Below are 25,904 nucleotides of genomic sequence, written 5' to 3'. Positions count from 1 at the left end.
ATGACGTAGAGCAGGCCCGGTTGCGTATTGCCAAACCATATCCCGTAGACGCACTGCAGCAGACGACGCTCTCAGCGAGCTAAACCGCGATTGTGGCAGAAAGGTCTCTCTGAACGCAACCTAAAGGTAACATACACTCACTGTAAACGGCGATTGTTGCTGAAAGATATATCTGAACGCAACCTAAAGGTAATATGCACTCACTGAAGGCAGGAAATAATTACGGGGAAGGTAATTGCTTAGTGTAACCATTGCTATACCGATTGTTACTGGAATGTGTCAGCGAACGCAACCTAAAGGTAACATACACTCACTGAAGGCAGGAAATAATTACGGTGAAGGCAACTGAACAAAAATTCAGAAAAATAATTACAACACAGGAGTCGAACAGACGTTTCAGTGGCATCAGTGCAGAGATGGGTGGTGTTAATCCATTGTGCCACAAAAAATGACGGGACAGTGACTTCTAAAAGCGTTATTGTTCGTATAGACAATATATCCACAATTTATCGTCAGGTGGCGTTGCTCGGAGGAATCATGCGCCAGAGTGTCGTCTGCTCGAGTGCTCCTACGGGATATGGTTTGGTAATAAGCGACCCGCGGCCCGGTTCTCAAACTCGTATTGCTACGCGGGCTCCGTTGAGAAAATTTTTGGTGGGTCAGGATCGGGAAAATATAATAACGAAATCAAACAAGAAGACCAATAAAATAAGACAAGCAAGTAATAATAAAATAAATCAAGGTAAGACAAAAACTATCGTTTTCAGATTGCATCTTGCTATTCCTCGTGAAAAAGAAAAGAGGTACCTGTTTGATTCTCCCTAAACGTCGGACAGGCGTCTGTTCAAGATGGCGACGGGGCAAGACCTGCCGAAGTGGCGCAACGGTTAAAAATACCGCATCCACTTATCACTGAAAGAAAAAAATATATATCCGTCGTATTGCCCTCGGAAGACAGCTGGTGTCCGTCCAGAGATGATGATGCCTCTTTTCATTTTTTACAAAGAACGTTTGCCACCTGAAGACGTGACATTTCAGTTGGTTTCACTTGGGAAAAATATTCTGGTTTAAAGCCGACCTGTGAATTTGACACGTGCTTTTGGAACAAAGATTCAAAATTTTCGCGCTGGTTGGACGCATGTTTGATATCGCTGGTATAGAGACTGTAGAGATAGCAGGGGAGAGTTAGTAGTGGAGTTTGCAGAAGGAAATAACTTACGAATCCTATAAACTTTATTCAAGCCAAGAAGGAACCAGAAGTAGACATGAAAAAGGTCGTAGGAGAAAGCTGTACACCTGGCATTGGGCATGGTGTGGAGGTAAGGAAAAGTACGACGCAGGCGCATAGGAGAGGAGCGAGATAGAAGAAGCCAGTCAGGGAGAAGTCCAATAATAAATTTATGGTAAGAGGGAAGTGGAGGGATACAGTATATCACTGCATAACAGATATTCCGTTTTAACCGAGGAATATGATCTTAGTGTACAAAGAGCGAATGATCATTTTGGAGATATCATAAATGCGTGTGTAGCGGAAGCAGGCGGTAGGATATTGAGAGAGGATATATCCTCTCTCAAGTTCGTAGTTAAATTGTTTACCAGTATACTGGTAAACAATCTAACTACGAAAATATTTAAGAAATGCGAGCGCATAGAAGCCTCTAAATTAAAAGATCGGACAGAACTTGCAGAAATATCAAAGCTATATAATCAATACGCGTCACACGTAATAAACTTTAACATTGAGATAACTGAGCTTGCTGTAAAGAACGGCAGCACTTTTTTCTGATCTCTCAATGGTAGGGTCCCGGAACTTTTTCCTCCTCACGGGTTGTATGTGTCAGCGAGTTAAACGATGATTCCGATGCAGAAGTATCTCTAAACGCAACCGAAATGTAACACACACCCACTGAAGGCGGGAACAAAATTACTGAAAATATATATGGAATTTGTTTGAGTGCTGCCATACTACAGCATCCAATTGACGTTGCCTCCCGGCTCACACACGGCTGGTTTTACTTTTACAGCTACTTATAAGCAAAAACATCACATAAAGCAGCCTAAAATAGAACGCATCCGGTTGAAATGTGTTAGTAATTTATTCAATTGCTGCCACTTGTAAGAAAAAGTACACAAAGAAATGCAAAGCGGATTCGAACCACTGCTTGCGCGTTAGAAAATGCAGCGTTAAACCATTGCGCCTCAGAAGCGATTAGAAGCTGAGGCTTTATTTGCATTTTTCTTCGTTTTAACAATATTTCTGCCATCTGTCGCCAGGTGACGCCGGTTCTTGCGGGTAAAGCTGTAGCTTTTTTAGGGGGCCCGAAAGTGCTCAGAAAGAGGACGCAAAGGGAGACGGGCAGGTTCTGGCACATATGGGCTGCACTGAAGGCTATTTCGCTGAGCACGAAAGATGCCCTGAACAACCATGCAAGAACAATGAGACTGAGACAAGTCGTAAGAAAAGAGGGAGGAAGAAGGTTATCGCTTACATAAATGTACGGGGAGGAAGATCAGCAGTAAAGTGGCTTGAAATCAAGCAGCAGATAGAAGCAAGCAGAGGTTATTGCGATATATGGCTTTGCAGAAACGCACCTTGGGGATCTCGAACAAGTTCCGCTTATCCCACGTTACAGTTGGGAAGGCAATAGACAGGGCGGAGAACGCAAAGGTGCTGACGTAGGTGTGTTGGTTAGACATGGAATTACTTGGAAGCGAGTAAAGGAAGGATCTGAGGAGCGCGTATGGGTTAAATGCAACACGGCTGGCAAGGAAGTACTGTTAGGAGTAGTGTACTTGAGGACAGGAAGCAACAACAGGTCTAGAAACGAAGCTTTGATGAAATGTCTACCGGAAGATATCAGGCTAATGCGAGGCAAAGGGGAGGTACTCTACTAGGAGATATGATGCTCACATAGAAGAAATGGATGTATTTGTTGACTGCATCGGAAAAATCACGTTGACAATGTGAAAGAAGAGTTTCAGATTCGCATAGGAATCTGCAATAAGAACAAAGAGAAGGAAGACAAGGTTTGGGATTGGAAGGGCGCTCCAGAGCGACAGAGCGCCATGTTAGCATGCTGACAATCGTATGGAAAGCCGGGGATTAAAGATGCTCAGAGGCGGATTTGGTGTTCGCCCTCCTCCTTCTATCGTAAACAGAGAAGCAAAATGTGATGGCATAATCACGTGGGAATCTGGCGTTTCCCATTCCAGCATTGACGACTGCGTATATGACGGGAGGCTTATATGAAATACTATATGGGATGAAAATAGATGATGACCTTACCATTAACCGTAAGGGTAATGGTAAGGTTTGGTATAGCGGGAAGGATAACACTGGACCGCGGAAACGTGACGTACAGTGCGGATTTCGGAGCGACCAACATTCGATGGTCATATCAAAAAGGGTAAGGAAGGAACCACATAAGAAAGGACACAAATCGCTCAAAGACGTATGATGAAGTGGTATAATGAAGTAATTCAGACAGAAAATAGATTTGGTGCTAAAGATAAACCAGTGGAGAGACAAAAGGATACCAACACCTTGGTGGGGCGTAGATGTAAAAGAGGCAATAGCAAACCTCCAAGCAGCTTCTAGGGCCCACCGAAAAGCCAAAAAAAAAAAAAAGAAAATAAACCCTTGCTGAACTTCAGCACAAATGGGACGAATTAAAAAAAAAATAACCATGCCCATTTTTTTTCGAGCCTCGATGCTCGAGGAGTGTACAGCGGTCCTGTCACAGTACTTTAGCCTGTTGAGCTCGAACGATATTAGATGAATAAATCGCTGAAGCTCTATCTCAAAGGCCAACCTTAAATATGTGTGTTTGTGAAAAAAATTACGAAAAGAACTGTTGGGGGGGGGGGGGGGAGTTTATATTTGTTCATGTCTTTGTACTCTACGTTGAGTCAATCTAGAGATGTCCGAGTTGAGAAGTGGTTGGTAATAAAGGCTCTTGCTTCGCCACTTACGTCGTTGCATCCATATAAAAAAGAAAAGAATAATGAGGGGAAAAATAATACACCTACGCTCATTGATAGCTTAGCTTGCCGAATGACTACTCTTGCCTATATTTACCTGGTATATAGGTACTCCATAGCACTAGAACTACTGTGCCACACCTCATTACCACGGTATGTTAGTGTCATCTCCCAAGGTGGAGTGTACGATTTTGTAATAAGATACTACTCCGCACTGCACTGACTCTAAGTGAGAGCAGTGATTATCGCACCATATGGCTCAAACTGGTTTCACTCATTACTGTACTAGTACCACATGGAACCACTAATACCACATTGGTATCACTCATTAAAACGTTGGTATCAAGCGGTACCCCATACTGATCTGACATTGCGCTTTTTGTGCGCGGAACAACTACATTTTGTTCTATCGGTGTTGTTCATATTGTCACGGAGTAGTCAATATGAAAATGAAGTACTACGATATGAACTACGAGTATGTAATACAAATATGAATTCAAATGCGCGGAGTAGTAGCGGTGTGAAGGCGACCGGGAATAATCGTAGGGAATTACGGACGGGCCAGACAAGTACGCGTCAGTGCCAGGGAGCCGTTCACCACGTTGCGTATTTCGCCCATCGGCACTAAATCCCGGCAGGCCCATTCGTCGGTGAAAGCAGTTGCTGGCAGCACAGTGGGTGATGACCGCGAGTGCACCAGACTTCGCATTTGCGTGTGCGACCATGTGGCGGTTGAGCAGGAGGTGTTGGATGGATGTATGCAGGAGCTTCTTCGTGCTGACTTGAAGGTGGACAGGCACAAAGAGCGACTGCGGCGTAGATCATTCTCGAGTGCCATACATTGTTAAGGTTCATGAGTATTATTAAATAAAATAATCCCCAATCCTTGTCCGGGCTTGAATATCGAATACCGTGAGCCTCTAGTCGTAGCTCTTTCTTTATTGATCCTTGGAATGTATCCCAAAAATAAACACCTTCCAAAGAATGGAAAAATACATATTTTGTTTCTGGCATGCTTCCAAATTAAAAGATGCATTCCCCACAGTAAAAAGAAATGCGGGACCTTCATTTCCTTTGCTCGCTTTAAAATGTACGTTTAGATTTCGCGGTTGTTATATGGGACAAGAGAATGTAAGCGAGGTTATCAAATGTCTCCGAGCTGAGGCTCTTGCTTCCTAAGTTTTTATGTCCGCTAAAGAGATTTTGGGGGAGGAGGGGGGGGGGGGGGGGTTGGTTAGTGCAAATAAATTATAGAAGCCGTCAAATATCTTTCTCTGTGCTATTCGAAATAATATTTGTACGAAGTGAAAAAGAAACAACTTCGCCTTGATATGTCCGACATTCTTTTTCCAAGACGTCTTGTCTTGTACATTGCCCTGTACAGTGTAGGCGCACGCAGTGATTTTTAAAGCTTGTTTTTATAGGCCACTACTGGTATTTGGTCCAACGTGTCAGAGGGCACCTAGTGTACGCGTAGTGCCATGTGCAACTTGGGAGTTTCAGATGAGTAAGGAAATTAAATTATTAATAATATCAATGCAAACTTGGAGGCTGCGCCGACCTAGTGTTGACCATGACAGGTCTCGATAAACAAGCATTGCGTGAAACACACAGATGAAACTTAGGATGCACTTGACCGTTTCTTGCTACCAGGCCTAACAAACCCTCAAACTTCTAGTGTGTAACATACATGCCTAAACATTATGAATTTAGAAACATTTGCAGCGAAACTGAGGCCCTGGAAATCTTTAATATGTCTACAGATTTGTTGGCATAAAAATGTTAGCGTATACAAACTTTCCTGTATACATTTCGCACCGGCCTTCTGTGCCATAAAAAAAAAAAAAAAAAAAAAAAAAAAACTTATCGCATTCGCAGGAGAGCAACACAGTCGACGTGTTGAACTACGTGGGATTCCTGGTAATGGTCCGGCTGGCGCCCTACCTTCCCGAAAGCGTTGAACGCCCTACTCAACTGCTCAGGTTACTCTTCTCTCACAGCGTCATGCACCGTGCGACGGGAGACGTCGAAGACGAGGACCAGCAGATGCTGTGCCTTCGCTCCACCGAGCGCCTGCTTCCCGAGTGCTTCACCAAGGCGGCGAGCTGGAATTGGTTCTCCGACAACAAAGACGTGTTGGCCCGTCAGTGGCTGTCGCAACTCGAGACGGTCTTCGCGAACAACCTCCACGGGCTGACCTGGTTGGACGATTTGAATGCTCTGTTCGTGCGCTACCGGCTTAAGCGGGGGCCCACCGTTCGCCTGATGGACTATGATGGTGAATGCTTGCCTTCCTCTGCGGAAGAACTCTCTCGGACCAATGCCCTTGACTTCTTTCTCGAGGTGGCCAAGCTCCGACAGAAGCAGAGGATCAACGGTATCATCAGTGGTGACGCGGATCTGTTGAGGTATGTATGTGCGGAATTCATTCATAGGATTAAGAAAAAATGGCTGTTTGGGCGGAATTCTATCGGCAACTGTTATTGGACCGAGAGACGGCCCTAAAATGATAGTATCGCAACGGCCACCATCTAGCCATCGAAGCGGCGAGTGAGCTTGCAGGTAAACCGCTGAGTCCTCGCAGCTCATTCGCAAATAAATGGCATTCGTTGTTCAATATTTTTAGTACCAAATTTGTTTGGGGCACTTGCCTGATTCAATCAGAAGTCGAATGTTCCCTTCGTAGTGTAGTCACCTCTACTGATAGCGTCCGGCTCTCTATTTGCTCGTACGGAATAGTTATGGAAGTCCATGTAGCGCCAGCTTTCTTTTTGTATGAAATATGTGACGCACCGTTTGTATACACATTCTGGGAGACGCCACATGATTTGTCGTTGCATGTAACGTAGTACATCCGCTAGCCAAGTTTGAGGCTAGCTTCCTGCAGTGATTTAAATCGGCCACACATGAATATTTAATGGTTTGCCTTTTCCGGCTTTCAACGGTCCGTCATACAGCATCCCGGTTAATGTCATACGATTTCTCCTTGACATAGCATGCAGGATAGATACCCTCCATATTTTTATATTGCGATCAATCTCAATATTTTTACTTTGTTAAATATGTCAGCCGTGCTACAAGTGAGATAGAGAGAAGCGTCTACTTTACAATACTTCTAGCGCGTCCGAGAAGTTGGAATATAGCCTGAACACGAGTGGTATTTGAGGGGATAGCGTGAGAGTCGTATTCTATGTGTCGAACATTGTGCATCTCTTCACTCCCGTGAAGAGGTAACAGCCAAGCGTTGCAGGCACCGAGGTATTTACGTGAAGTTCTACAACGCACATACTGGCGTAAAAGCAGAGGCCACTACATTGGACTCGACCAGCACGCACGCACGCACGCACGCACGCACGCACGCACGCACGCACGCACGCACGCACGCACACACACACACACACACACACACACGCACGCACGCACGCACACACACACACACACACACACACACACACACACACACACACACACACACACACACACACACACACACACACACACACACACACACACACACACACACACACACACACACACACACACACACACACACACACACACACACACACACACACACACACACACTCTGTTCCTAGAAATGTTAGGGTGCTTCGCTGCGCCCGCTTAACATGCTCGGTCGTGTTCAGCGAAAACCCAACGTCGGTGACAACAGTATCAATGCCTTTATGAGGCTTTTAAAGACACTGCTTAAATGGTCGCATAAAGACTTTTAACAGCGAGCTGCTCTTGAGGGGGGTTGTACGCGCAGGAAGGCGGACCCAAGGCGCGATTTGAGAGCATGCGCCGAGCGCAGGTATAGGGGAAGCGAGGGAACAGTCCACCAGTTGGAGAGCGTGAGCCCAACACATGGTATGCAGGAGCGGTCAGATACAGATGAGTACGTTTAGCGGTATTTTCTTGAGTGTTCAGAAAATGATAAAGTCGAGAGTCCTGAAAAAGAAGCGAGAGTTGGCACGCGAACGAGCCCGATGTCGTCGTGCGAATCCAGAAGGCGCCGCGAGGGATATCGAAACCATTAGCAAGCACCGGGCTGAAGATCCGGAGCTTCGAGCGAGAGACACCAAAGCCAAGCTCGAAGAGATTGCAACGAACCCTGAGTGTAAGGCGAGGTAAGTCGAAGCACAACGCTGTTATGAGGAGGCCAATCGAGTGAAACGGAAGGAAGCTAGACGAGGATGAAGGAACTCCGACCCGGGACTCTGACTTCTCGTCGATCAGGTTCTACAAGCGGTGCCCACAAACTGTTCATTCGGCAGTCCCTTGACAGATAAAGGACGACGTGCGGACAGAACAGGCGCTATCTTATCATTGGCGGTGAGTGAAACGAGGGACCATGAATTCAGAGGAGAAACAGTAGACAGGCATAAGGTACTACACTCTAAAAAAAAGGTGTGGTGTGAACTGTATCTTTTTTGGGGGTTAAGTCGCTGAGCTGACACCTTTTTGGGGGTAAGGTTACGGTGTTTCTTGGAGACTAAGTATTTGTACCATTGCATGTAGTGTAAACTTGCACTCTCACAAGTAGTGTAACTGTAAGCTATGTAGGTATAACTTTACACCTTTCATAAAGACCTACGTTTTACTCTGTGGATGGAATAAATATACCCTTCAATCTTGAGAACGTAAACTTATCCTGTACGCACAGGCTCAAATTTACCATATTAGAGTATAAATATATACTGCGACAAAGAGAGCAGAGTTTTGCACCTTTATGGTGCAAGCTTATACCACAAGCAGATGGATAATATTGCACTGTAAGCAGTTTAAAGTAATGCCATATTACACAAGGTATCTATGCATCATCTCGTGCTATCTACAGAAGAGTACTATTACCAATCTGCATCGCAAACTGCAGGAATAAAGCTGACCAAAATGATTCAAAGTTTTCTGGAATGATATGTAATGTTGAAAGGTTGCAATACTTTTATGTCATCTGGATTGTGAAAATGAGTATTGTTTCAGGCGAGGTGGGCCGTGTCATTTTGCGTAAAAGCCGTAGGTTCTTCTGCAGAATGAACAAAATGAATTCACAGAACAATCGGTGAAAATAACATACCATGGTATTTATTTCACCTCATAGCACACCCAAATTGCAGCAACAGACTGGATAATCTTCTCCGCACAGTCAGGGCAGGGATGTACCACGTATTTGACCTGCACAAAAAGAGTACTTGTTATTGGTTTCTCACAAAGAAAGTCTCACAGAATCTGCTCATGGGGTAGTTAATTCACGCATAAACATTTACCTGCACAAAATGCAGGTAAAAAGGAAGACGCACAGAAATAGTATACTAATACAGGCTTTCAAGTGTTTATATAGTGAGAAGTGAACCTACAATATATAGGCGAAAAATCTCCATATCTGAGCTACACCAATGCCACTAACACATACATAATTAGCACACTGTAATCTCAGTTAAACATTCACAATATACAATGAGATATATCCTTTTTAGGAGCAGGGTCAAAGCATAGTCATCGCAGATGTTAGACTACCAGGATACTTTTTTGCCTTTGTTTGTTGGTTACGATTCCATCGCCTAATCATCTTAGTTTGCTTTCACATCTGACCATCTCAGTGGTCTTATTTCTAGAGTGAGACGGGTCTGACCCACCTCCTAGAAAACAATGTGCCTCTTGTTCCTCACGATATCTTATTGCCTATAGTGTTAATTTTTTCCTGAGACTACACTGTCTAGTAGCACCTCTGATCATCCGTCATTGGTAACAACTGCACATTTTAATCGTATTATATATATTTTTCTTGGGGTGGGGGAGGGGGGTTACTTTTCTTGCATTTGTTTCTTTAAATTAATTTTCCATGAACATAATGAATGAGGCTTATTCCTGCAGGAGTATTTATAAGGCCATTTTATTGTCCCTGCCCTTAGTGCAGTTTACATTCCCGGAGAAATGCATGGATGTAACACAGAGTCCATGCCTTCTAAAATGCAGGATACCACATCTAAAATATGATGGGAAATTTCATGCCAATAGCATAATGAGAGAAAGGTGCATCCGAAGCACCTTCTGCAGATGTGCATTATTAAAGTGATGTCACAGATGCAAAATTATGCAAAGCATGGCAATAAAATTCTGCTTCTACATAAGTTGCTAGTTTCACACCACAGATGCATGTGCAAATGACTTTTTCCAAGACTGTATTTCGCTTCAAAACTCTTGCTCACGAAGCATAAAATGATCCCCTTCAATACCCCCGTTAGTCCTTGAACAAACAACAAAGCTTGAGAGTTTATATATTGCTGCTTCATGTAATGCTTGCCGCATATGCAGAAGCAATAAAATTTCTCATAAACTGCACTTTGCCAGAACTATTCAGTGCACCATCTATCTTTTTAGGTGCCTTACTAATGAAATTGTAATTGTTGATTAATACTATACAGAAATGCTTATTAAAACGTGTCTCCCACAGCAAACACCTTTTGCGCTCACCACGTGACCAAGGAAGCGCAGCTCCTCAAACCGAAGTGACATTTATCCGGTTTGATTGTCAGGATGGCGTCTCGGAGAGCTTTTAACACAAGGTGTAACCGTTCTAGGTTTTGGTCAAAGGTAGTCGAAAATATGACGAGATCGTCCAGGTAAACCAGACACGACTACCACTTCAAACCGGACAGAACGGTGTCCCATCATGTGTTACGAAAACTGTCTTCTCCCGGTCTCTCTCACCAACCTCTAATTGCCAGCATCCACTTTTAGGTCTAGCTACGAGAAGTATCGGGCGTCTCGCAGTCGATTGAGTGCGTCATCTATGCAGGAAAGCGAGTAAACGTCCTTTTTGGTGACGAAATTAAGTGTAATCGACACACAACCGCTGAGTGTTGTCCTTCTTTCTGATGAGAACTACCAGGATTGTAGACGGCTGAATGACATCATCGGCAAGCATTTCGGTTACCTGTCTCTGAATTGCTGATCGTTCAGTTCGAGGGACACGGTATGGACGTCGGCATACGGGGCGCGTGGTCTCGTGCTTGGCGACCGATGTTCGGCCCACTTTGGAAGACGTGGGGAAGCAGTCTGCTAAGTCTTCCAAGCCAGCCGAAATCAGATCCTTCTGAGCCGGCGATAACTCGTGTTTATTGTGACAGGTGACCGAACATGAGATGGTCCAGTATCGCCTTGAAGGGTTCCTTCCACGGCGCACAAATGTGGACACTCCGCGACGTCTTGGAGGAAGAAGATCACTGTGTCTTTGGCGAGGTGCTGAAATTCGTTCGCAAAGTTGGTGAGCAGAACGGTAGTGCAGCCATCCCGTAGGTGGACGAGACCTCGGGCAACGATGAGACCCCTCTCAAGCAGCAGTGGGATATGGTCCTTCGCTATGCCCTCAAAGTCATGAAATAGGTCAATCTGCACGCGCACCAGCACACTGCACCGTGGTGGCACCGTGACATCATCCGCCACGGTGTGCATAGCATAGCAACAGCGATCTCGGGTGTCGACGCGTGCCACTACCTGTTTAGTCGAGAACGTGACTCGTGAGTCTTGGAAATTAATAATGGCGCCGTTCGCCTGCAGGAAATCAATTCCCAGGATTACATCCCTGGAAAAATCAGATAGGACGATGAATTCACCGGCGTACATGAAACCGCGGACTCGGACCCTCGCTGTGCACATACCCACAGGGGAATCAGGTGGCCCCCAGCAGTGCTAATATGAGTTCCTGTCCACGCTGTCAGAATCTTCTTAAGTTCTCGCGCAAATGCACCGCTCATCCCTGAATAATCGGCGCCGTCAACTGTTACATGAAAATCGACCACAGCGGATTGGATACTGTCGCTGCCTGACTGCGCCTGGGTATCGTCGGCTGGAACATTTTGCGAGTGAGGATCTTGGCACCTTGCTACGTCAGCGGCATTGCCTCCAGAGGTCTCTGGTGTCAGTTTTCCGGGTAAGGGCTCGGCGAACGACGGCCAGCGAAGCTAGTCGGGCGCCCAGAGCTGAGCAAGTGGTAAGGGGGCGGCGAAGGTGAACGGGACTGACCGCGGCCGGGGAAGTCAGCTAGCGTGCCGCAGGCCGTGGAGACCTTTGCGAAGGCGGCCCGATTGACAGCCTTGAACTGAATGCCAGGGTCATCGCTGGACCTTAGTTTGTCCCAAGCTTCTTTAGAGGGATCAGGCAAGAGTTCTGAGGGAGGCCTATGGGCTTTGCACGCCCAGATCATGTGTTCGAGGTTGTCTTTCTCGCTGCAAAAGCGGCAGAAAGGATTCATTTCCTTATTTATGAGTTTTGATATGTAATTAGGGTTGGGGAGGGTCACCGTCTGTAGCTGTCTTCATAAGACTTGCTGTTGTCGGGTCAGGGTTTTTTGGGGTGGTGGGAGTGCTCTAATTATTGCTTTGTAATGTGCGGTTAGTTCGTGGTATCATAAGACTGGCGCACCGAAGGGTCGCGGTTCCTGATTTTGCGCTACCGCTCCGCCGGCTGATTCTCGAGTGTATTGGTGGGTAGCCTTATTTCCGGATTCCCGCATGAGCTGGGGTCCATACTAGTTCGATCTCCCTCAGGAGAGGAGATTCTCTTCTTTGTCCTACTTCCCGCTCCCTTTTCACTATGCTTGATTGCTTGATGTCAATCGTCTCGAATAAAGAAACTGTAAACTGCCAGGCATCAAGAAGCTTGCAGAACGAAAAGATCCAAGCCACAAGATTTTAATAATAATCATAATAATCAATCAATCTTTATTTAATGAGTGCAGGAACAACCATGTGATCTTCATGCTGCAGCACAAGTTTACACACACAGATAGAACACGAAAGAAGTAACAAATATCACACGAAATGAAACTGAGACGAAATGAGTCACGGAGAGTAAGAAATATATGAATAGCATGTCTTGTATACACGGTGAGAGAATTTTAGAGCATATCACGAAAGAAAAAACAATAAAAAAACGATAGAGAAAAAACTACAACAAATAACTGTCGTTGACTAGAGTAATAAAGAAGAGTACATAAAATAAACAACCGCTCGAGGCGCAACAAGTGTTTGGTATCCAAAACAAAGGCTATAAATAGAGGGAAATACTATAAAGAAATAGAGTTGAACGCGGGGGAGTAAGATTTAAATATAAATTTAAAGTTAAAATATAAATAATAAACCGATAAAAAGCAGTTCGAAAGGTACAGACAGCATTGAACAGGAGAAAAAAAAATTGAAGTAAATACAATATTTCGGCTAGAAAGTGGAAGTTATATGTGATAAAGTACTGTTTAGAATACAACACTACGAACATCCAACATAAATGAACAGAGCGAGTTTTGGAAGGCATCATGGTGAGGACAAAAGGAGTTAAACAACCACAGCATTCTGCCCAGAGTGCAATGGGAAGGAAGAGACGGAGAAACTTGAAATGATCCGATTTCCCTCATGCTCTTTCGCGGAACGCGCAGTAGGGTGTACTCTAAGGAGGGCACATGGCCATGAAGGAGTGTGTACAGAAAAATCATATCTACTCTGACACGACGGCAGTGAAGAGAAGGAAGATTCAGTTGGGTGCTCCTGTTCGAGCCAGAGGAGGAAGTTGCGCAAGGAAAGCGATGTAAAGAGAGACAGAAAAAGAGAGTGAGAGAGAGAGACAGAGAGAGCGCCTTATTTAGTCAACCACATTTGATTTGGGACCAGGCAGCTGCCTGAGTTTGATAACTTTTTTGTCCGAGCTGAAGATCGAAAGCTCTCAATTGTCTTTGTTTTTAATGTTTCCTAAATGTTTTTTTCCAACTGTGTGTGTTCGCGTCGATATCATGTCTATTATGTCATGCATGTCGCCTGAACTGTTGTCCGTTTTCATCGTATTGCTCCGTTCACCATTTACTTAATATCTCAAGATTCGTGTATGTTCACATCTGCAACCGCTTCACTATTACTTCCGCCTTTCTGCGGAGCTTGCGATCAGCTTCCGGATATAGCTTCCGGTTCAGTCTATCTATTTCCTTGTATCCTATCAACTTAGCGTTGTCAGACTTGGAGCGGTGTGAAGGGGGATGGAAGCCTGCACTGTTCATTTGCCCCTCATTCCCCGCTAGGCACTCGAATCAATTTTTTCCCAGGACTTTTGCTGCCACGGCAGGACGCGACCGCTTTTGTGACAGTATTGTGCTCTTTTAGTCGCTTCCTGTGACATTGGCATATTTAATGCAAGTGCAATGGTAACTTCTGCCTCCACTATGGAACTGCTCTTGACCGTGCAGTAAGCGTGTATTTGCTGGTTCTCGTCGGAAGGAACCGATACCCTCTCTTCTTTTTGTGCTGAGGCAACTACTTTTTTTTTCTTCGAATCCTCGCCGAAGTGCTTCCCCCCCTCCAACCCTGCCCTTTCTCTCCTTTCCTCGTGATGCACAGGGTTCGTGCTCTTCGGGAGCATCTTGATCATAATAATTTCCATAATGTGGACAGCAATGTCCTTCGCCACTTAACCCTTTGAGGGTTTTTGCCGTACATGTACGGCGGCGGTTTTCTGTCCCGCAAGGTTTTTGCCGTACCGGTACGGTTTCAATCCGCCGCTTGAAATTTCGCGCCCTAATGAGGATGCATGCTCACTGGGAGGTGCTGTCACCTCCTAGGGCTTACAAGAAGCGCTTAAAATTTATGGTGCTGCCTTCTTGCGAAGATAAACAGAAATGATTCCTAGCTGCAGCCTGACCTGCGGTATAGTGCTCTAGAATATCTTCTAGAGCAGTATACCTGCGGCAACGCCGTTGCCCTATCGCGGTTTCGGTTTCGCGACGGGATAGCCACGGAGGCGCGAAACTTGATTTCTATCTTAATGGGCGCTTCCCTGCAGGGATAATTTCTAGCAGCATGCAGTCAATATCCACGTTTTCTGCTTAGCTCTGATCCAAGCCGGCAACACGCAATCACGGCTTGGGCCAAGGAGGTCGTCGAGCGCCATCGAGCGATGACGACCCTTGGGGCGGCTTGAGGAGAAGCGAACTCCCACGAAGAAAGAACTTTCCAAATTCTCCTCAATAAAGTTTCCTCCTCCTCCTCCTCCCTGCAGGGATAAACAGAACTGATTCCTAGCTGCAGCTTGTGGCCCGGTCTGCGGCAAGGCCCACACATGGTTTCAGTTATCCCTCCCCCTTCCCCCTGTCGCAATAGAGGCGAGCAAAACTTTCTTTTTATCATTATGGCCACTCCCGGTGCAGGGGCCACAGAAACTAATTTCCATCTTTATTGGGGCTGCTGTTAGTTTGTTTATCATCCACGTTCACGAGGTATTCCTGCTCTCTTTGTTGTTTCCTGAGGTTCCTGAGTTTGCACTCTGGAGCAACGTTGACTTCAAAATACGGTTCCTAATATTTTTCTACAACTTTTCCTCGACTTTACTCATATCGAAGTTTCAAAATCCGCAATAAAGTAATTTGACAATCTGGGGGAGCTTTTCAAACAATTCGACCCTCAAAGGGTCAAGGGACGGAGAAAACGACGGCCGCTGTCGCCACTTCGCCCTGTCGCTTTTTCGCACACACGGAGCTCGCTCCCAAAACCTATGGGTGCCCGAATTTTTACACAACAGCATGTGCTCCTTCAAAAAGACGTCGCCGTACCTGGAAAATACTTTGGCATCGTCCTAAACGTACTTGTAAGAAAACGCACGCACGTGAGTTCATAAAAAATTGGGACGGAACTGTCGTTTGCGCAAAGTACAGGGTAGTGTCATACCATTTCGCTTCCCACTAAACAGCCATCGGCTAGTTAAGTTGGATACTAGTTTGCCTAGTTGCAAGTCCTGCTTAGTATGCATGAGTATTGTGGGGAAACAGTGCATGAGCACGACTTGCCGTTCATGACAACATGACTAACATACCGTTTTACCAATTAGTTGACTGCAGTTATTTAGTTATTGCGATTAAAAATTGAGCGTTAGAGCAAATCACTAAGTCATATAGAGCTGGATAGCTTATAGCAATAATAATTGCGCTGTACGAATTTTATGTCTTAATTATCATTGGGATTAAATTAAACTTTCCGCTAAGGATTTGTAGTATATTATTGGATAGGTCATGTTGAGTATAACTTGCGTTGGACTAATTGTATGCCTTATTTATTGATTGATAATTAGTTAACTGTCATTAAAATATTACGCTACAACATCGTCACATCGTTGGAAAGCTTATGCCAAGTGAAGTTTCACTTGATTAATATTGGACGTAATGACCGCTAATAAGTAATATATAGTTCGATGGCTTATGTCGAGCTTGATTGCCCTGGACTGCTTGCAGGTCTTAGATAGTTACCGTTAATTAGTACTGTAATTAGCAACAACTTTACCCTACAACGTCGAATCATATATAATTGAAAAGGTTTCGACCTGCAGAAGCCGAACGCGGCCACCGCAGTAGGGTTTAAAACCAGGGTACTGCGATTCATTAAACGAGCGTCTTAACCATTGAACCACCGCGGCGCATCCAAAATTGTGCCCCTGTGATTTGTTTTTCTCTGTCTGGTCTACTGAGTGTGTGTCCACTTCGACACCTTTTGATTGATTGATTGATTGATTGATTGATTGAATGTCCTTTTTTGAACAAGCTCATTGCCCATGCGGCTTACACGCCACGTATTATGGCCCGCTGGCGTCAGTATACAGAGAAAATGATTACGTGCCCCCATTGTACGACTCAAACTCGCGGCGGCATATCTCATCTACTCTGGGATTGCCCTGCTTTTTCTACTGGACGCTCCGAGATCAAACCCTACCGCCTGAACTACTGTTCCCTTCTAGAAACTGATGCTAACACACAGATGATATTTGCCAAGGCCTTTTCTCACAAAAAGTTTGCATTCTTCGGCTGCAGGCACCCCGAGACGTCTGTGCTGCACCCGTACGCAACATTGGACGCGCCGCACCGTGTGATGCTCGTGCCGTCGGGGCTGTTCAACGACTCGGTGCCCATGAACAGTTCGGTGTTCGCCTTCCACCTGTCGCGAGTCGGGACCCGTGTATACCGGACGCTAGTGCACGTGCTCTTTGAGGACCCGTATGAGCTCGAAGCACCCCTGCGCAATATAGGGACGGGTATAAATATGAAGCAGGCCGTCGACAGCCTAAAACAATGCCTGCTCGTCGACGCGCGATCATCCTACCCTCATTCATTACCTTCTGGTGACGAGGCCGTCAAGAAAGAGCTCCTGGAGAACGCCGTTGCCCTGGGTTTCACATACAGGTATAGATCAACTCCGTTTCTTGATGTAAGCGGAGCGCCGTGGCGCTCGTGTCGCCCAATATAGGGACACGCGTTAATGAGGTTAAGCGAGTGGCAGTTGAAGTGTATGTACACGCAATGATTCGCGAGGGACGCCGCAAACGGAAGCCATTGACACTATTGATTAATAGTCTTAACGGTGGTATTAGTGTCGACTAGAATATTTAACTAGCTTTGGAATGCTGGAATGCCACTGCATGTCTTTTTTCGTCGCCCAAGTTCACGTGCATGCTTCAGGAACTGAACAGCAGATACCTGGACTGCAAAAGTTTTACTTTTAATAAATCATAAACAATTTATTTATTTATTAGACCATACTGCAAATATGACTCCAAGGCTCATATAGGTTATTTTAATATATAAACCCTTGCTATTCCTGCAGAACTGCTCGCCAGCTCTTGATGAACAGGTGCATTCATAGTGGCGCACTGAAGTGTAATTTTCGAAAGCTTTGTCTACATCTGTTTTTATAAACGCCCAGTCAGAATAGCCTTTATATTAATGCACGCACGTGACATTTCGAGGCCGGTGTATTTTAACGCATCATATGAGGCGCCTGCTTTGGAGATTGACACTTGCCTTTAAGTTCATTGTGTTTCCCTAAAGAGGGACGCACATATAAAAAGCGGCTATTTGTAGAATCGGTTCCGCTACTTCCACTGAGCCAAGCTCCCTTTTGACACCACTCCTTCCATACATGACATGATCTTGGAGTATATGAGGGATGGGTGTGAAAAAAATTGAAACCGTGTGTCCAGTGAAATTTGCACCATGGTTGCTTTTTAACTCGATAGCACTAAATGATGTGTTCTCCGGAAAATCTGGCGTTATCGGCGAAAAATTACAAGCATTTTTCTCTCCTTCCACTTTCACTCCCACCTTCCTCCCTTCCCTTACGGGTGCGATTCAGGTGTCCACAGAGCAAGTGTGACAGATACTTCGCCTTTCCCTTCCTGTGAGCCTATTATTATTATTATTATTATTGCCACTGTGCTAGTAAGCTGACATATGGCCGAGCAATGACGACTAGATAAGCACTGTTCCGTTAGTACAGTGTATCAACCTCGAATATTTTTCACACGTTCAGTTAATTATTACCCACGCTTAGTTCATTCACGTTGTTCACAAAGTGAGAGGGATAAAATGGCCCTTGCAATGGGCTGCAGGGCTCAGGGTAACTGGGGCGAATGTCGGCCGCGACGATAAAATTTCGATAGCAGCGAAGTGCAAAATAAGACGCCTAATTCAAATTAAGAGTAAAAAATTACAAGGGTTCAACGCTGCGGAACCAAATATTGAGCGAAAGCATTAGCTGCGAGTGACCGAGCATTCTTCTTCTTTTTTTCTTTTTCTTCAGCCCATATATATAAAGCACCAATTTAACCAAGCCGTATGAACGTGCATGCCGTAGTGGCCTATAGGGGTAACGTGAATGCCAGGGTCCTAGCGGACTGATTCTGACATAGCCGTCCCATGTGAAATGAGAAACCCAAGCTGGCAGCTCCTGCCGACCGCTTGGGTTGGTAGCCCAACTCTCACCCTAGAGTCACGTGGGGATGACGTCACAGCGTCACGTGAGTAAGACGTGGTCACCGGCCGCGCTACGCTGAAGGCTCGAAATCTAGAGTAGTATTGCTTTCGCAATAAAACTGACAGCATTAGGGGGAAAGTAGTTTATTGAACAGATTACGTTATCTTATAACGTTAAACAACTATGCGACCAATCGGCGCTGGACCATGTCACATCGCACTGACGTTATCAATGCATTCTTGACAAATCGGCGACCTTTGAGACTTACGACGCGTGACGTGATGTCCTGTGATTTAAGTGCTCGTTAGAGAAACCGCGGGTGGTAGTAATAATATCTACCGCTCCGAAACAGGACTTGACGTGAAACGTGCACCAAAGAAAAGACCAGAGAGAAGGTCAAGCGGTGTCACCGGTGGATGGTGTGTATAGGAAGCCTCGGCCGTGCCATCCATTCTACCGCTAGATGGCCCTAGAGCGAGCGGTCTTTGACGTCATTTGAGTACGTATGACGCGTGTGTGAACATCATCCAGGGCCTTCCGGGAGCTGCTGCACGTACGGCGCATCTGGAACTTGGACTTCCGCTACAAGGGACTCGGGAACTTGACGGCTGACCACCTGTTCTTCATATACTTCGCACTCGACCACTGCGAGGTGGCGGACCAGGCGTACACGAGTGCACACAGAAGTACGCTCACTGCTGAGCAGACGGTCAACCTTGCCGTTCGGAGCGTCCCAGCGTTCAGGGATACCTTCGGATGCACCGGGTCAACTAAGTCCAACAGTCAGAACAGTCCTCCGTGCAGGTACGCGCTGCAATTGGACGGCATTTTCTGGACGGTATACTTTAAAATCATGAGTAATAGAGCGGACGTGGCGTAGTCTCGATGCCATATGTAGTTACGTCGCTTAAAAGGAGAAATAGCTGAACTAGGCAATGATGCAATTGAACAATGGGCATAAGCGGGCGGCTGGGCGACGGTGGTGCTCCGTGCTAAAAGCCAGTGCACATGCAAGCAAAGTCAATCGCGATTTCTGCCCCCGCGACGTGAAAGCCTGTTTTGAGCGGCCGTGGTGGTTGCAGCAGCCATAGCGACGCGGTTGCAACGCGTCGGAAATTTCTCACCGTGTTACTGACGCTCATCGCTGAGTTCTTCTAACCGTTTGCATGCAAACTAGCCTTAACGTTCCTTACGTCATCGCTCCAGCTCGGTCCTCAGGGCCCGATTCTTGTTTGGTTCCGAGAGTTACCGAGAGAGAGCTCTTATGCTACTTACGTTTGTACATTTCATGACCATTCTCAATTCGAAATAGCGGCCGTGTATGTGATTAACGGCCGTAGTTTTGCAGTCTAGTTTTTTTCATTGAAGCACGTGACCACCTTCATGTAAGCTATAGTCAGATACAGGTCAAGCAAAAAGTGACACCCAGCTATCAAAGGACCCCCTCCAACCAATAGCTGCCGAGTTATACCATGACGTCACGGCCGACCGCCTTGCACCTAGAGCTTGGAACGTGGTTTCTTCGAGTGAATCCGTGCTGGCAAATAGTTCCTAAATGCTTCGTGAGGTCCAGCAAAAATACATGCATTTACCCAATTCGATTGATAGTCGTTTGCTCATCACGGTACAACAGGTAAAATGACGAATTCTGATGGGGAATTTTAGCATTGCCGAGTTTTCACGAAACCGCTTCGTTGTTCTGCGCTTCACTGCATCTCTTTTCCGCCGTGAAGGCCTATGAGGTGGCACCGCTGGCGACACGTTTTGTTTGTTTCTTTTTCTTTTCCCGTTTGGGACGCGACGTCACACATTTGTAGCAATGCCATTGGCTGGAGGGGGGGGGGGGTTCCTTTGGGGGCTGTTTGCAGCTTTTTTCTTGACCTATATCCGATTATAAGGTGGTGACCAAGGTGTGTCGACTATGGTGGCCAAGGTGGCGCGCCACTATAGATATTACGTCATTCGTAACTAACCACGCGGTCAACCGGACGCACTGACATCATCACCACTGTATGGAAGCCAGTGGTTCACCAACATGTCTATGGCGTCATCGCAGAATGGTCATCATCGCTGTGGTCCTTGGAAAAACTTGCTAGTATTCCGTCTCCGCGCTCCTCCCTATGGGAGGGGTGACCGTTCTCATAATGCATGCAGCGGTGGCGCTGCACACAGTCGGAGTGCGGCCGGCTTTCTCGCCGCCGGAGTTACTCCTACACGGCAAGGCTGAGAGAGGTCGTACGTCGTTGCCGGTTTCGCACGTGTTTCATTTTGCTTGTCGCGACGGGAGCGCTTGAAACTCCTTAAGTTGCATTACCGTTGACAACAAGGCCAATGTTGAATACATAGTCCTTTCCGCAGCCAGCTCAGTAGAAAAAAAATCCTGTTCGTTCACGTAAAAACAGCACCGACTGCAGCGCGTTGTCTGCCGTAAACAGATGGTTTGGAAATTAAAATCAAACCTGACGACATGAACGGCGAGCGATGCGGATAGAAGCAGCCACGAAAGAATAAATGAATAAGAATGAACTCTTTATTACAAGGGAGGGATATGTCTCACATCCGCTTTAGAGAATGAAAAACAGTCGGCGCGTGTATGTGGTGGTCACTAAACAGTGAGAAGTCGAAAAGCAGCGAAGATTCTTATTTCAAGCTTAGAAGATGCAACTGATGGCGCTACTGAGACAAAGCCTAAAAAAGACAACTTATTGTTCATTTAGTGTTCAGTTGATCTCGTCGGGCGAAGCTATTGCAGTAGTTGTGTGTGTTGCAAAATAATGGGTATATAATCTTGTATTCATATACATTTATGAATAATGTGTGTTGATTTCAGCTTTGTATAGCCCCTATCGTGTACTTTTCTTTCTTTAGTAAATGATACATATATACCTGACGTAAGTTTGCTTCTAAATTTTGCTTCGGTGCTTTATTTCCACGTTTTTCTTCGACATTTTTCGGACTAGTTCTCGCAAACAGAGCCAGTAAGGCTTTCAACCATAAAGAGGCGATGACAGGATCAATCAAAGTATTGAGTTTTATACTTCTGTGAATAGCAAGTCTGTGACTACTCGCAAAGTTCTAGTGCATAGCACGTGGCGCATATTACAAAAAAACTCGATACTAGGCGGTATCGGGAAACTCGATCCTTTGATATCGACCGCCATTTTGATATTTCTGTGACGTCACAAGAGCATAAATGGTGGAGCGTCGTCTGCGATGCAGGCTGCAATCAGCGGACGGTCGCCCAATGTTTTGGTCACTTCGGAGGCTGAACAAGAACTTGACGACCGATGAGTTAACGGCCTGAACAGCTGCTAGAGAAAGGGAAACAAGCAGGTACACTTCGTACGTTTCCCCGTCTAGTCAGCAATGGCCTTCGCCAGAAATGTCAGTCGGCGCCGAACTTACGGTCCGTTCCGCGACGAGTAGGCTTAATGCGAATATGCGAGGTTCGGGTCTGCAATTTCAACGATTACGAAGCGTGCGTTCACAAGTTTTAGCGGTTGCATGTTGTCATCGTGTCTAGTTCTGGAAATAGTGACCCCAAATCGAGGATTGATTACATCGCAATGTGCGTGCACAGCTGTCGGCGCTGCTTGTGGCACCCGGAGCAGGTGGGAGACGTCGCATCCTCGGCGCTTCTTGCAGCGCTGTTGTAGTTTGTAAACCCATACAGGTGCAACTAGTGTGAAAAGAAGAAAATATTATGGGTACTGCTAGCTCTGCTTCCATTTTATGCATCGTGCGAACGAGCAGCAGACATACAATAGCTGTGTAAACAAACCCAAACGCGGGGGGCGCAGTCGTAAGCTTTGAAGCGGCACATTCTTGCGGGAGTTTAGGCCTCACGCACTAAATTCTAAATGGTGTCTGTTTACGTTGAAGCACTCGCGAGTCATTTGCTGGACAAGCACCAGAAATACGCTAGGTTAAGCTCGGGAGCCGGTCGCAGCACGCGCGGTTGCGGGGGAGGCGAGACGGCGTCGTCTGCATACTGTTCGGTGCGGGCTATGATGGATGGATGGATGGAATATAGGAGCGTCCCCTCTGAAACGGTGTGATAGCAGTAGCTATCATGCTCATTTTTCTCCCTATATCTTAATTATTGTTTTAGATTGGTTAACGAAACCATCATTCTATTTATTAAATTTTGCTCCTACATTACTAACATTATGTCACTTCTCTGCTTTTAAGCCACCAATCTTCCAGTCGTTTTTTGCTAGTTTCCACCGCCGGTTTATTCACCCGGCCACTGGTATCTAGGGCGTCTAGGGTGCCTCGGCGGCGCTGACATCGAGGCACCCTAGTGCCCTAGTGCGGGCTGAAGTGGCGTCGGCGGCGCATGCTTTCGTGCGCTGGCTGTGGCCAAACTGAACACTACAGTTTTGCAAGAAGGCTTTACCAGCCTAAAATAATTACGTTTGACGCATTTCCAGAGGTGCCGCTGCGTTCAAGAGTTTTATATGCTCCTGTGATGTCATAAGATGTGCTCTGGAATCAACCTATGCTTGTTTGGGTTTTACTCTTAACGTTTTGACCGAAAGATCGGCGGGCAAATGCTCAGCAATCAGCAACGCAACGCTAAACCCTCCGGTTTTCGTGGTGCACACGGCGGAAGGAAGAATTGGACCTGGCGCTTTCTATATGCGGGAGCGCTTGGTTGCTACAAGAAGGTAACTGTCATAATATACGAGTATGCTTCTTATTGTATGCCTTAATAAGATAGCATGAGCCCAGACAAGTCCAGTTCTCCGTGATCACTAAGGTCGCATATTATAGTGAAGCGTTTTCAAAAGAAATGGAAAATATGGAAATAAAATCATTTTGCTGAAGAGAAAAATACTGTTATCAACCGCCGCAGCAGACCCCTGGAATAACAGACGCCGTGGGATGTTATCATGGAGGAAGGAAACAACTTAGGAGAGGCCCTTGCCATTCCCAATGCATTGGAGAAAGTGTGGCGGAAGTGACGTCAAAATTTAGGGTTAGCCAAGTCGGGCCATTAGCAACGGCGACGCGTTGCTATGAAAACTCGGGCCACTAGCAACAGCGGTGCTAAGGGCCCTAGGTACGTGAGCGTCGCGGAGAAAGGGTAAAGGAGGAGGAGAGACGTTGCAGCGTCCGGTCGCGGCGCGGCCTCGCCGGCTTCAAAAAAGTGACGTCAGGGCCTCTCCTAAGCTTTCCTTCCTCCATGGATGTTAGGCTATTGTGGCGTGCGTCCGCGGCCTATGGTTGCCAAACCATCAAGCTCCTTTCAAATAATAAAAAAAGATATAATTAAAATTATATTCTGCTCCGAATAAGCTCAGATTTCGAGAAATAATGATTTCGCGCGTGTGAAGTAAAATGCAATAAATACGTTCGTGTTCAAATGTTAGCTAGCATGACCCCTTTAACATTGTCTTCGTGAAACTAACTTGTTCGCGCGCAGGATTTTCAAGCACGGCTACAGTAGGGGGCGCCGCAGTGGTTCCGGCGCTCAACATCAACGCACGAAGGTCGAGCACAAAGGCCTGTCCTCCCTACTCGACCCGGACCTCGTTCTCGCCTAGACCAGCGGATACACCAACGATGTCCCAACTTGGGTCGTGTGCTGCTATGCATGTTATGCACGGGCGACGACGCGCTGCTGAACGGCGCGGCGTCAAATGGACGCATTTGATGACGTGCGCCTGATGGCGACTTTTTAATGTTTTATTTTATTTGTTCGCTTTTCGCGCCACACGGTGCGCAACCATTTCAGAAAAAAAAAGCCGCAACTTGTCATGGTAGTGCCGTGCCGGGTGCTTCGCTTTGTGCGCATCGTGAAGAAAAAGAAAATTCATGGATATTTAAAACAAACAAACAAACAAAAAACAAACATTGATATTTACAGCTTTGGCATGCAATCGTGCACAATGAATTGGACTTCCTGCCGTAGTATGCTGGTGGTTTGTGCGCTGCGACCTATGTGTATTAAAGCATGCGCGTATTAAAGCAATTCGCAGCTCAGAAGAAACGTGTCTGGCAACACTGCATAACCTAAACAAATGCGGCGATCCGATAGAGGTTCGCGGCGGCACTTTTACTAGGTGTCTGCTTCGATATCTGTGTTGATAGGAATTATTGGCGCTTTTTTCGAAGAGTAAATGATTATAGTAGCCAGAATGATTGGACTACATTAATGACCACAATTCTGAAATCGTATTGCTGCGCTTAAACAAGTCCCGAGCGCAGCGTGAGAAAATAAATTGTAGTGAAAACTGTGTTGCAAGATAAGTGCATACACATTATGGCTTTCGTGAAAGGTGCGAAATCTTTGCGCAGAAATTATTGTTTTTCAGACGAATCGATTTGAAATTTTTGATGAAATGACACCGCTCGTTCACTTAAGTCGTTTCTGAACCGCTTAAGTGGTGAAACGCGGCACTTGTCTACAGGCGGCTGTAGTTACCTCTTTAGGGCAACACGAAATTATAGCGTGAGAAAAAACAGGCTGCGCTTGATTTAAATCTGAATTTCTGTAGACACGTTTTAATGCCTAGAATTCTGAAACCACGTTTTGGCGCTTTGCGTTGGTGTCAAGCCCTGCCATCATTGAACCACACGAAAACACAAACCACACGAAAGCCAGTGCGATACGTGGTAAAAGAAAAGATAAGACTATTAGGGCTGGTGAAGTGGCGAAAACAATTTCCCTGTTACTGATTCACGCAGACTAATCTACAAATACATATGGGTTTGTGGTTTGTTTTTGGTTTGTGGTCAGTATTGAATGATCAACATCTTGCATACTATGCGATCGCGGGGACGTTAAGAACAGACAGCATAGGAGTATGCAGTGAGTATAGTTTTTTAACTTCTCTTTCCAGGTTTCAAACAAGCGATGATTTAAAGGGAAGCCTCAAGTTTCAGAGGAGACTGGGTTGGTCGGCAAAACAAGACAAATATAAATACTGGAAATATGATGCGCAATATAATGTTTTCCATTCTAACCAGCTGATCTTCTTGTTCCGTGTCCCAGTGCTGGACGCAGCACCTTTGCTTCGACATACTGCTATTATGAGCGAGAGACTGTCAGCTTCTCGAGTGCACTGAAATAGTATCAGCATCGCGTAATTGTGTAGGGGACCACGAAAAATAACGTAAAATCAGTTGTATATACTACAA

The 25,904-nt window shown here is 45.9% G+C and overlaps 1 protein-coding gene across 1 annotated transcript in view; it reads left to right on the top strand.

The window, feature by feature from the left end:
- LOC146196564 (neprilysin-1-like) overlaps window positions 1–24,857 on the top strand; it is a 118,514-nt gene extending 93,657 nt beyond the window's left edge. Inside the window, exons 15-18 of the mRNA XM_084598311.1 lie at window positions 5,860–6,389; window positions 16,820–17,188; window positions 19,290–19,562; window positions 24,187–24,857. Coding sequence (XP_084454437.1) covers window positions 5,860–6,389; window positions 16,820–17,188; window positions 19,290–19,562; window positions 24,187–24,307 — 1,293 coding nt within the window. The 3' untranslated portion in view covers window positions 24,308–24,857. The remainder of the gene's footprint in view (window positions 1–5,859; window positions 6,390–16,819; window positions 17,189–19,289; window positions 19,563–24,186) is intronic.
- Window positions 24,858–25,904: the final 1,047 nt, after the last annotated feature.

This window comes from Amblyomma maculatum, chromosome 3 (genome assembly GCF_055883805.1).
Source record: "Amblyomma maculatum isolate TAMU_Amacu chromosome 3, ASM5588380v1, whole genome shotgun sequence".
NCBI classification, from domain to species: domain Eukaryota; kingdom Metazoa; phylum Arthropoda; class Arachnida; order Ixodida; family Ixodidae; genus Amblyomma; species Amblyomma maculatum.
This window is presented reverse-complemented; position numbering and strand designations above follow the sequence as displayed.